Genomic DNA, 12,132 nt, shown 5'->3' with positions numbered 1-12,132 from the left:
ATCTTACTAGTGTACGAGATCGATGATGTTTGGACTCATTACGGAAAGAGAACTCGCGACTCTCGGCATTGTGTATTGCAATTTAAGACTCGATCCTGAGTTGGTGTTTGCACTTTCACATCCACAAATTATAGGGATCAGGATTTTCAGGAGCCACTCGATTGAATGTCTTCTTCGTAGGAAATTATTTTTCATGAGCGCAGGAAAATTAAACTGTTTGATTTGACCTGGGTCGCGCGCCGGGACAACGCTGAAATTTAAATGACACGCAACTTACAGCTGAAATGCATCTCAATTGATATTTCAGGCGCGTTCAAGTTTTTCTGATAGAGTTGCTAGAATTTTCATCAATTTTGATCTATCAGCAACAAGGTTAGTAGTGCGAGTGCTTTCTTGCTTTGATGCAACAACAGTTTTCGTCCTTGTTAGTTCATGATCAAGAGGAGAAGAGAGTTTAATCGATAGACTTAAAGGCTAAAGCGTACGTTAAGGCTAATAAATACGTTAAATTAAAACAATTTTAATAACTTTACGTCTTTATTCAAAATTTACCTTCATTGGTATGGCTTATTGGGATTCGTATAAAGCACTAATCCCTGATTTTTTGTTTTTTTAGAAGAGATGGTCAAATGCCCAATTATTAAAGCCTGCCTAATATATTACTTATTTTTATTGGTGATTTGTAAGAATAGCTGCTGAATTTGCTTGTTTAAGAACTGAATCCACGTACAATTTTTCATTTAATTTTTATTTAGTAAATTGTTCACATGCAGTATGCATAATTTTCTTGTACGTTTTATTTCTACGTACTTCACTTCGTTCTTGTGTAAAACGCATATCCGTCCCCTGGTGGTTTAGGCGCACTCAATCCGGCTAGAAGAAGCCATAATGGACCCCCTCCCCCTCACGCCCTTCTGTCAACTCACTCGGCTCATCCACCACGATATGGCTCATGCATGCGCGTGGAATACGCCTCCAACCCCCGTCAGAATGCTCGTGTGTCCCCGGCAACAGGCCAGAGTGGGCGTTAACAGTCCCCAACCCTCCATCTCCCCCCTTCCCCTCCGCCCTCTCACGCGAAATACTCATTCCACGGCTTTAATTGGGGACTAAAATAGCCCCAAGGGTCAAGAAGTGGAAGGGCGGCACTGCAGCGAAAGTTGACCTTTCTTACCAAGAGCGAGCTTTTTTTGCGAAACTGAAAAAAAGCTGCCGTTTTCCGAGTTTAAGTTTAGATCTCGTTTGATTAAATCCACGGTCCACCCTCATCCCTCAACTCCCCCCCCTATCTCTCTCGTCTCCTTGGAAAAGTTTTCCCTCTCTCCCTGCTTAATTGCCAAGGGCGACTTGCTTCAACCGCGTCAAGAATACCTTCAGTTGTTATGGGCCTTTTCTGGAATGTGTTCCACCAGCCGAGAGAGGCAGATATTAAATGCGTTCCACACGAGACGTAGAATGCAGCGGGCCCGGACGATTTCAACGACGCCTTGAACTTCGGCATGGTTAATGGGGGTAGAGAAAAAAAGTGATCGTCTTACTTGGGAAAAATTTACGCTTCTTAGTATATAGGGACGGATTTCCCGTGACTGTGCCTGTTAGTATCCGCGCCGAAAACGGAATTTGGGAGTCAGATGGCTAAAGGTTAGTGGGGAGCAGGTCGGTATGAAACAAAACGGACGGGGGATGCCCTCGTGTTCTAGCCGTGAGTCGAGTAGTGCAGCCCCGAAGCCGTCAGCCGCGGCGCACCCTCGGGCTGAAGGGAAAGGACCTTCGTGGATGAATTATTGTGGTTTTGCTCCTATGCGTAATCGCCCTACTCTCTAGACATATTCTTGAATTCAGATAGACGTGATTCTAAGGTGTAAAAGTGATGACCGATATATCTTCAGATTATGAAATGAGGTCTTTCGGTTGATCGTCGTACATTAACAAAAGACATCCTTCATCTTTATTTTTAATTTAACAATTTATTTATAGTTTGTTCTACGTATTAGTGCAGGTCTAATAATAGTTATGATTAAATAGATAGCTCTATTCATTAATCGTGTGAAGGATCTTAATATCATGCATGTTAAAAATTCCCTAGCTGAAGAAAACGAGAAGTCAGAAGGTAAAAATGATCTTGTTCGTGTTATTTCTTGCGAAAGCATGCAAAATATATCGTAATTTGATCAATTATTTTGATATATTATCTTTTCCAAGTACCATTTTGAGTGTTGACTACGTTTCTGTTTGAAATAACAACTTTAAGTAGTACACGGATGAATTTTTACTGCAGAAATCGAATCGAGGCGCCCAGTGATCCATATTGCGTTTGATCGCCACACCGATAATCCGGCGACCGGCTCCAACTACCTCCCCAGATTTCCGAAATCAGGTTGTCCACATCGTTGCCAAGCAGCCCCCCAAAGTCGCACGTATTCCGTGCAGTCGAGTCAAGAAGAATCGTGGGCCCACGTCCCGCCGACACAATCCGGCGATGGCATTATCCGGTCCATCAGATGCGGCTTCCATTATTGATTCGTAATCAGAGTATTAGCTCTGGTCAGAGGGGGTGTGCCAAGTCCAGAGAAACCAAGCGTGATTGGGAATGCAGCGACTCCGAAGAGAAAGGTCCTAGCCCCTTTCCCCCCCTCCTGAACGGAAGCCCCAAAATTGCCGTCGAGGCCCTCTTCCTCCTCTGCCTCTCGGATGCTCAGCACTCCCGCCACCCCCGCAAAGGCCGAAGCGCTCGGCCCCTTCGGCACTCTTCTTAAGGCGTATGCGAGGTTGCCGGGGGTGATGGGAACGAGGGTTATGCGGAAATTTGCGATTTCGCGATGCGAAGGTCGGTGAGTTTCCCCCTTCAATAGTTAATTGCAAGCGCCTTTCCCCTTCCGAAAGCATCGCGTTACGCCTCTTGGGGATTTGGAAAATTCGGTCGCTCGCGGACCCCCTTCCACTTCCCTCCCCCAGCCACTCGCCCCGCTGAATTCCCTCCTACTAGCGAAACTAATGCTAGCTTCCGTGTCGAGTGCCCAGAGGTTGCATCACAATCGCGGAGAATTACTCTTAGACAGACGGCAATGCAGATTACAAAATGCTCTAACCACGATGTTCGACCGTAACTTTTAATAAAAGATAAACTACAAACTGTAATGTGGAAATATTTTGGGCAAAATAATGCAGTAGTTACAATCAAGTGCATGTATCACAGTAGATGAATATTTGTTGTACTTAATGCTCTCAAGCATTTGTAAACTTTCCAATTCAGTCAGTTGTTCCATCAAGTTAATCTAACTATTCTGGGTAGGTTTTGAACAGTGCTGAACAACGATTTTGTAATACGTGCCTTAGATAATTGTGCGATAATTTGTAATAATTTGTTCGTGAAACAGTCTATTGCTGGAGTTGTATAAGATGGTCATCGTATCTCGATGAAACCTGTTGAGAGACCTAAAGTATCGAATTGATCCAATGTGTATGTACCTCCTTGTGCAATTTGGGTTGGTTTATCTACTCTCCTTGCGCGATTGCATTTCAACGGCTGAATGTTTCTTCTTTCCTCCGTCTCTGCACAGACGCCCTCGGCACGGAACCTCCGTCCTCTTGGCGGTCGGAGACGCCCGAGGAAGAGGAGGAGGAGGAACTGGAGGAGGAGGAATTGGAGGAGCTAGAGGAGGACGACTTGGAGGAGGACTTGGAGGAGGACGAGGAGGAGGAGGAGGGGGGGAGGAGCAGTAGCCACAGGAAGGGACGGTCGGGGGGCGGCGGGGAGGAGGGAGGCAACGGGGCGGGAGGGGAGGGGGTCGGAACCCGGAGGGGCGAAGTGGAGGGCGCGGTGGTGGGCAGGAGGGGGCGGAGGCGGGGCAGGAGGCCCCGCGGGGGGAGGGGTTCGGGGCCCGTCGGGGGCGGCGGCGGCGGGGATGAAGGGACCCTGGGGGAGGATGGCGGCGCCGCCTCCCCCTCCGCCCTCAGCTCCTCGTCCTGCCCCACGCCCAACTCGAGCAGCGCGACGGACGCGGAGGGGGCCGGCGGCGGCGGGGGCCGAGGGGTGCGCTCCGCTCCCGGGATGCTCTTCACCCTCGGGCCCACGGACGCGACGCCCTACGCCTGCTCCTTCTGCGAAAAGGCCTTCCCGCGCCTCTCCTACCTCAAGAAGCACGAGCAGGTGAGTGCACCACCGTTTCTATCCCTAGCGCCCCTCTCTTCGTGCCATTTCCTTCGCTCTCCTGTGCCGTGCCATGGGATAAGCCCCTCTGCCTCTCTCCCCAGGCGTGATCCCTGGTGTGGTCCATGACATTCGATGCTCGACTCTCTCCCTGGAGGATTGAGTTTGCTTCTTCCAGCGATAAGAGGAGTTTTGTTTATGCTTGCAATCTCAGAGAATTCGCACACCCCCTTCGTGCCTGATAAACGCGCTAGCATTAAGTAAAGGGAATTTTTACTTTAATTCGTAAAGGGATAGTGAAAGTCGAAGAAAAGACGAAACTTCTCAATGAGTTAGTCAACGGAGAATATTTGGTTATGGTAAAACATTATTCAGCATGAAATGAAAATCTGTTACTCGTCGATTGCCTAAAACAAAATGTTCAGCAGGCAGTCCACTCGATGTTTCATTGATGTTCTGTTACATCAACTTAGACGAAATATGGCAATATCTTTGCTGCACAGAGGTTTGTATGTGTAGGAGATTAAGGGTGGTTGCTAAGATTAATTATTTTGTATCACGAATTGCACTGAATTCCAATTTTTCAATAAGTTTTTTTGAAATATGTTAATATGTGTTTTAAGGAAAAATATAAATATATTTTACGTGTTTTGGTGCAAAAATAGGTGAATCTATTGCTATGAGTACCATACCAATGTTTTATCTGTAGCAGCTCTCCCAGCATCTTGCTGTCCGCCAATATCTTCAAAAATTGAATTGAACAAAAGATAAAAATTTAAGAATGAATATAACTGTTCACCCAATTACTTAGGAAAACGATTGCCTATTTTTGTGACTTCAAATGAATCGAGATTAGAGGAATTCAGGCGAAAAAATGTATCAAATCAACTTATTTTAATCGTTTAAATTTTACGGATGTTTTTCTGAACGATTTACTTTTTAATTATCATTTCAGGCACTGGAATTTCATTATTATTCTTCAAGGTATCGTTGGCTTCACCCATCATAATCGTAAGATTCCTGTTGTGCTGTTTTAAGTCAACATTGTCGGACGTTAGGTACTTCACCTTATTTAGGATGTCAACCCCTCTCGCGATCGAGGACTCGGGCACAGGAATAACGAAGTGAACTCCTTAAGCGCTGTCTTGCAATCTTTCCCGAGTAACAGCATCGGAATCACAATCGGCAGTGTCCTTAGCGGCAGGCGCGGGACGTGCTAGGAATTAATTCCACGTATATGCACATGGACCTTTGGCGCGCACGCACCCTCACGCACTGATGAGGAGGTCTCTTCTGTCGACCCCTTTTTTTTTCCTCCTCCCTCGTGAACTGTAGACCATCCCATCCCACTTTCCCTGTTGCAACCCTTCCTCCTAGAAACCACCACACCCACCCTACATCACCATTTCGGCCGCCCACCACCAACTCCTGCCCCCCTTTCCATTCCCCACTCCCACTTGCCCCCCCTCCACAACAGCCGACGCATCTGCCCATTGCTCCAGGGTCGATGTCTCTCTTCCTCTTCTCTCTCTCTCTCTCTGGGAGACCACCTTCAATTCTGGCGCCAACTCCAAATCTCTCATCAACCTCCTTGAATCCAAGAAGCCATCATGTCCTCTAGTCTTTGCTTCTTACTTATTGTTTTTCTCACGAACATCTCCTCGTTCCAGGTATTCCATACCAAATCGAAAATATTCCGTTGATCCACGTGAGCGCTAACCAATGTTTTCACGATGTCACAACACGTTTTGGTGCTCATGGAGGAGAACCTGAGGGGGATATAGGCAAACTTTTAGAAGGTGTTAAAACATATTCCAACCTGAGAAAAAGCTGGGGAAAGATTATTTTGCGGAATTAGAGTGGAATGTAGCGTATATAGTATATATATGATCGGGCTATCAAAAATCGCGAAGGGAAGGCATGGGTTTATTCATAAAGAACCTGTAAATACATTATGAATAGAAATACCTTGAGGCTACTACGTTTCAATTAACATGAAATTAAGAAAAACATTTTTGATTGTATACTCTTCTCTAATGTTTTAATTCACCTTATTCAGTTGGGGTTTTCATTCACCAGAGTCATAGGAAGCTGAAACTATGAACGTGACGCAAGAGGGTTGGAATATAATTTCCATTGACTCGTATCGTCATGTCTTAAACAGTCACGCCAGTTTTATTAAAAAATATCATATCCAATTTGTGTAAATACAACTGAACCCAGATCTCCAGGTCGTAAAATAAAAACCTGTAAATAACAGTACTTCATGTTTTGATGAGCATTAAGGTAAAATTAAATTTTTGGTAGGTTTTTTGACAATGCATATTTTTGTAATTCGTTATCAATAACTACTAGCTAATGACTTCATAGTTATTGGTAGCCATATAGAAATGGAATGTTTTAAAAATAGCTAGAGATTACGATTTCAAGGAGAGGTGTGAGGCCGTTACCTCGAGGGGTGGTAACCCTGATCCCATCTCACCTTCAACTCCCCCCATTTTTTCCCCACGTCTCATTCCCACCCCGTTCCCACCGTCTGCCCCACCCAAACCTACCAACGTACGCGCACTCACTCCCAGCCACAAACTCTTGGAATCCGTGGAACGGTTCGGGCCCCCGACACACACCCACACACCGAACACTCACCCTCCTTCCCGCCGCGATCACCGGCTCGCAATCAGTCTGGGTTTTTTAGCGGTTCCCCCCACCTCCCTTAGTGCGGGGGATGGTGGCCAGGCGAGAGTCGAATGAAAGGGACGAATTATTATTTTTTTTATCGGCCCCCGAACGACGTCGGTCACCACGATGCGACTGACCACGCGAAGGATTCTATCGAGATAGGCCACCGGAAAGGAGGGAAGAGGGAGAGAATTCGATTCCCCTTTCTTTCGCCCTCCCCACTCCTCAGAACTTCTGCGTATTCCGGCCCCCCTCGACTCCCTCCCTCCCCTGCGCTTCCTCCTCCTCCACCGCCACCACCCGAGAGCCGCTCACCCAAACTCGAAGGCCTTTAACGTTACACTCGCACACGGGCGCACCTTTTGAATACGTGCGCTCGTCGCACTCTTTTGTTTTCCGCGCGCATCTCTTCCCGATGCGCCGTTTGATCGTCGCCGCCCGACGACGCATGGAGGCCAGGTCGTTATTCCTCCTTCTCCTCGAGGTCCTGGTTTCGATGGTGTTTCTTTTCACCCTTTTCTCCTTCCCTCAGTCTTTCTTTCTTTTTGTTTTTGTCTTTTTCTTTCTCGTCGTCCTCCGCATTTGCTTTTCGGCAACCACCCGGACGCATTGGGGGAGTTGGGGAAATCGAATAAACATTAATTTTATTTTATTTTTTGGAAGCTTGCATTTAACGCCGGTGATCGCTCGTCGGGTGCGCGGTTCCAAGGATTCTCCGCTGCATGGATTGTTCCCGTTTCTTTTTTATTTCTTTGCTTCTCCTTCTATCCCCCTCACCCGCTTGTCCGGCGCATTTTTGAGATTCATTTCGTCTTTTTGGCGACCTTCGTGCTCCGTGGTCCACCATGTTGTAGCGGGATAAACACGATTCCGCGTTGAAAGACTGGTTTTCTTTCGGTTGTATCAATGGGTTGAACATTTTGGGAATCAACAGTTGGTGCAGTTAAGGATGGATGAAGTATTTCTGGAGGGATTCGAGTTTCGCCAATGCGCAGTTTTTTTCAATATAATGTTTCCATTAACCATTACGTAGATAATTTACCTGTCTCTTTGTTTTCCATTCAAATTTCTGTTACTTCTGCTGGTATAGCCAACGGAACTGCATTATTTATTATGTAATTCGTGTTTTTGGTCGGCAATTACAATTTCACTTTTCCAGGGTGAATGAGCAGTTTAATTTATTGGGCATATTGTTTGTTTTTTGCACTTGAGAGCGGTTAATATCGCTCTAGGTGTTTCGTCCGTGGGGGATAATCACATCTTAATACTATTGGGGCGAATTCCCTTTTCTGTCCGCCGGCTCTTTCCTAAGTGATAAATAAGCATCTGTTATGCTAATTTTTCCCAATAGTATTAATTAGTTGTGTCGAACGGTTTATGCATTTGATGTACACGTATTAGTGTTCATCTCGAGATTTTTCAAGGTATACCAGACTCTAATTCACAGTATTTCTTGTAAGAAATATCTACAGTTTAGAGTTCTGATATCGTTGGGAGCCGATTTCCATGTCCCATTTAGACGCGATTGAAGTCCTCTACTCTTAACGTAAGAATCACCTTGGTTTCCAAACTTATATACAAGTATCCTCGTATTAAGTGTTTCAGAGTACTAGTGGGTCTGAGCTCTCTGCGAGAGTACGCAAGAATGGACGACAGTGATGTGAAATAATTCGCGGTATTAATATATCCACAGTCCTCTCGCATAATCTGTGTCTTAATGTTTAGAGCGATTGAATTTTGGAATTGATCACAAGTTGACGCGAAGGAAAATCACGCGCTGTTTCCCGGAATGGATGAACTCGAATTTTTCGCTAATTCAAACAAACCCGAGTCGAAAAAATAATCATATTCATCAAATAACACGCCCTCGATGAAACGGTGGAATGAATTCCTGTCGTTCATCTCTTCACTCACTCGGTCACATTTCATCTGATGTCATCGGCTTGTCCCCCCCCCAGTGTCTCTCTGAATCGCCCCTACACCACCCTCCCCTGTCCCCTTCCTAGATTCTCATCCTTTCTGCCGCAAGGTATCGTTCGTCGCGGCGGTGGCCGCACGCTCTCCGAGCAGCCACAGGACACACATATCCGAGTCGGTGTCATTTATGCACGCGTCGGCGGGGAGGGGAGTGAGTGGGGGAGGGGGGATGATCAGGGGGCGGGTAGCAAGAGGGATGGGAGAGGGCGCGGGGGGTTGGCGGCGCGGCGTCGCCGGTGTGTGCAGCACGGACGGCTTACCGATTCGCCTTTATCATTTATCGCTCATCAGAATCAAGTTCATCTTCCTGTCTAAAGATGCCATAACGTGGATGTTAAAAGATTCACTAAATCAATCAAATCTATCAACCTCCCCCTCTGAGTTCCCCCCCCCCCCCCCGACTTCCTGCTCTCCGTCAGGTCCCACTTCCCTCTCCTTCCAAATCCCCTGCAACCCACCCTTTCCCACCCTTTACACCCACCTCCTCCGTCCCCTTCCCTGCATTCCTCCCGTCTCTCTCTCCTCCGACCTCCCCAAATGTTTCCTGAAATCTCCTCTGCCTCCTCTCCCTAACACGGAGTTGCATCCGCAGCATACATATGCCTCGCCCTTTCCCCCGCTTCACCATTCATTCCCACGCGGTCCCTCCCCAAAACCCCTCGGTACCCCTCCCTGCGCCTGACCGCCGAACCTTCTCCTCTTCCCTCTCGGCCCCTCCCTGCGCTCGTTCCCCACCCTCTCGCCTTCCGCTAATGTGCATCTCTTCCTGCGCAAGCCGTTTTCGTCGTTTGTTTGAAAACTCTCAAATAGCCGACTCTCAGGGAGGGATCATTCTCAGTTACCCCTTCTTTACTTTTCCACCAAGTTGCAATCTCCGAGATCACCAAACGTTCCTATTCTTGTGCGTCGTCGCTTTTACAAAGGTTCCAGACGCGTCATCACATTGCAAGCCATGTTGCAACCGCTGTAGACCTTGGAGTGATTCACTTGCTTGGGCCAGGCGACGAAGCAGTCTATTTTGTTGCGTAAATAAAACGATCAAATGGTTTTCTAAGAAGTTTTGTCGTGGGCCACTGATGAGAACGAGAAAGAATGACATAAAAATGTGGTATCGCGTCGATTTTAATCGGCCTCTATTTTCAGAGAGGACGACTGAAAAAAAACCCGCATTCAACCATGCCCTTGATATCATACCATTTTCGGAGTAGGCACGGTCAAAACATCATGAAATGAGGCAATGAAAGGGAAATTATAATCTTCTTCTAAAATATTCAACGTTGTGCCCTATTCTTGAATACTTCTTTCATCTTTGTCTGATTCATTCATTGTTTCATACATGTATTTCTGTGTTTGAGATGAATATTCTTTTCCTTGGGTTTCAATTTCGAAGGCAATATATTTGCAATGCCATGGCACACTAAATGTGAATCCCACATATACAACACTTTCCAGAGTGAGACAAAGACAGTTGCGAAATTGGAAGTATGTACTTCGTATGAAAAAGTAATGTGTTAAATATATTTGCCTTCAATCCAACCAGTTGAGTTATTATGAGTTAACGTCAAGTAAACAAGCAATTTCTTTGCCAAATCTGGGAAGGGGAAGAATTTTCACATAATAATGAGGTAAATGCCATAGCTATGTCGATAAATGTATTTTCTACGAAAATGTATCTGACTCTTGTTCCTTTGTGCTATTTAATATGAATTGTTGTGGAAGCCAGCCTCTGTGAATCACACGACGGATTCGTAGAAGTCTAACTGATGCTGTGGCAAAAGAAAATCTGGATGTTTAATTGACTATCTTCAGGAAACTCATATATAGTAAAACATAAGTACTGATCACTTGCTAGTTAAATGGTGATATTCTGGTATTTTATTTACGGTTCTAATAGTGAATTTTTGAGGCTTTGTAAGTAAGATGATAACATTTACACCAAATTTTATCGCCATTGAAGAAAATAAAGTTCATAAGGGTCATTTAAAAAGAGGCGACGAATCAGCATGCAATGAGTAAATGTTTTTTCAATGGTCTCTTCTTATACACTCTCATATGAATTTGGCCAAATCTTATGTTTTCACTTAAATCTATCTTAAAACTCGACTTAAAGTTCCTCTTTTACCTTTATGCTTAGTTATTTACCTCATCGTTTAAGTTTATGGCGTCAAAAACCATATTTCATTCATCAATACGTGTATATTGCTATATTATATTCCATAAAGGCCTCCTTTTATTTATTATTAGTTATCCATATCTGAACAATGATTTTTGTTCAAACACTTTTATATTCCATATAATCTTAAATTCTTAGTATTATCATTGGCCATATTCATTTATTTAACACTTTAAAAAATTTGAAGCCTTATTTTATTTTAGGCTAATTAAATATAATTAAGTCTCTAATAACTTACTCCGCTGTCATTGGTTTCGCTTTTGGGAATACAAAAAGTGGCCAGGTGGCCTCAATTCCACCCTGATTAGGCATCGAATTCGTTGAGTGGCCGGACATATTTACCCTTATCCACTTTGGCCGCACCCAACCCTCTCGGGCCCGTCCCGTGGGCTTCCCGCCACCCGCGCCTCTCTCTTTAGCCCCTCCAGCCCTCCCCTCCCCCCTCAGACTTCTGCGCCGCACAATGCTCACCGATACACACGCGCGTTCAAGGTGGATAATGTTGCGTTGACATCGTGACCAGAATCGTGTTGATGCAAACCCCCTCACCTCCGCGCTTCCCTCATATTCCCCCATCCCACCACTTCTCCCCCTCCTTCCACCTCTTTTATTTCACCTCGCCTGCAGCCCCCGCCCCATCAGAACGTCGAATCTTCCCTTCGGCAGAATCTTCATTTGGCCGAAGACAACTTTTCATTCGCGGGCTGATATGTCCTCCCCCCCGTCGACTTTCACGCCTGTGTCTGATTTCCCCTCTTCCTCTTGGCCAATCTTTCTTACCAATACCCGTTTCCAGTTAAGTGTTGTGCAAATTGCTATCAAAGTATCGCTAGGATTGAAAAGAGCAACTAAATGTAAAAATGAATACACGAGCAGTTCAAATATGATATAAATTGCCATTTGTAAAATGGCTAGCTCATTTTATCAATTTCTTTGGTCAACAGAAAAATATTATTAGTCAGCTTTGAATTTATTTTGAAATACGCATTACCACATGAAGTCATTGTTATTGGTTCCTTCGCATTACATCTATTTAAGTTCGTGTGACGTAATCAAGCACTGGATAGAATTGATTGAGTTAAAAGATGGATTTAAGATGGAAAGTGCAGGCTGTATTTTTAGAAGCTACCTGATGTAAAGCAGCTGCATGCGA

The 12,132-nt window shown here is 45.3% G+C and overlaps 1 protein-coding gene across 1 annotated transcript in view; it reads left to right on the top strand.

Annotated features, from left to right (window-relative positions):
- Positions 1 to 4,051: 4,051 nt before the first annotated feature.
- The window catches only part of L (zinc finger protein Lobe), a 50,053-nt gene continuing 41,972 nt past the window's right edge, over positions 4,052 to 12,132 (top strand). The window contains exon 1 of the mRNA XM_071588822.1: positions 4,052 to 4,150. Within this exon, the coding sequence (XP_071444923.1) occupies positions 4,052 to 4,150 (99 nt within the window). The remainder of the gene's footprint in view (positions 4,151 to 12,132) is intronic.

Source organism: Hetaerina americana, unplaced genomic scaffold, assembly GCF_022747635.1.
Source record: "Hetaerina americana unplaced genomic scaffold, ioHetAmer1.1.p SCAF_3, whole genome shotgun sequence".
Classification (NCBI taxonomy): Eukaryota; Metazoa; Arthropoda; class Insecta; order Odonata; family Calopterygidae; genus Hetaerina; species Hetaerina americana.
The sequence above is the reverse complement of the archived record's forward strand: the minus strand, read 5'-3'. Positions and strand labels throughout refer to the sequence as shown.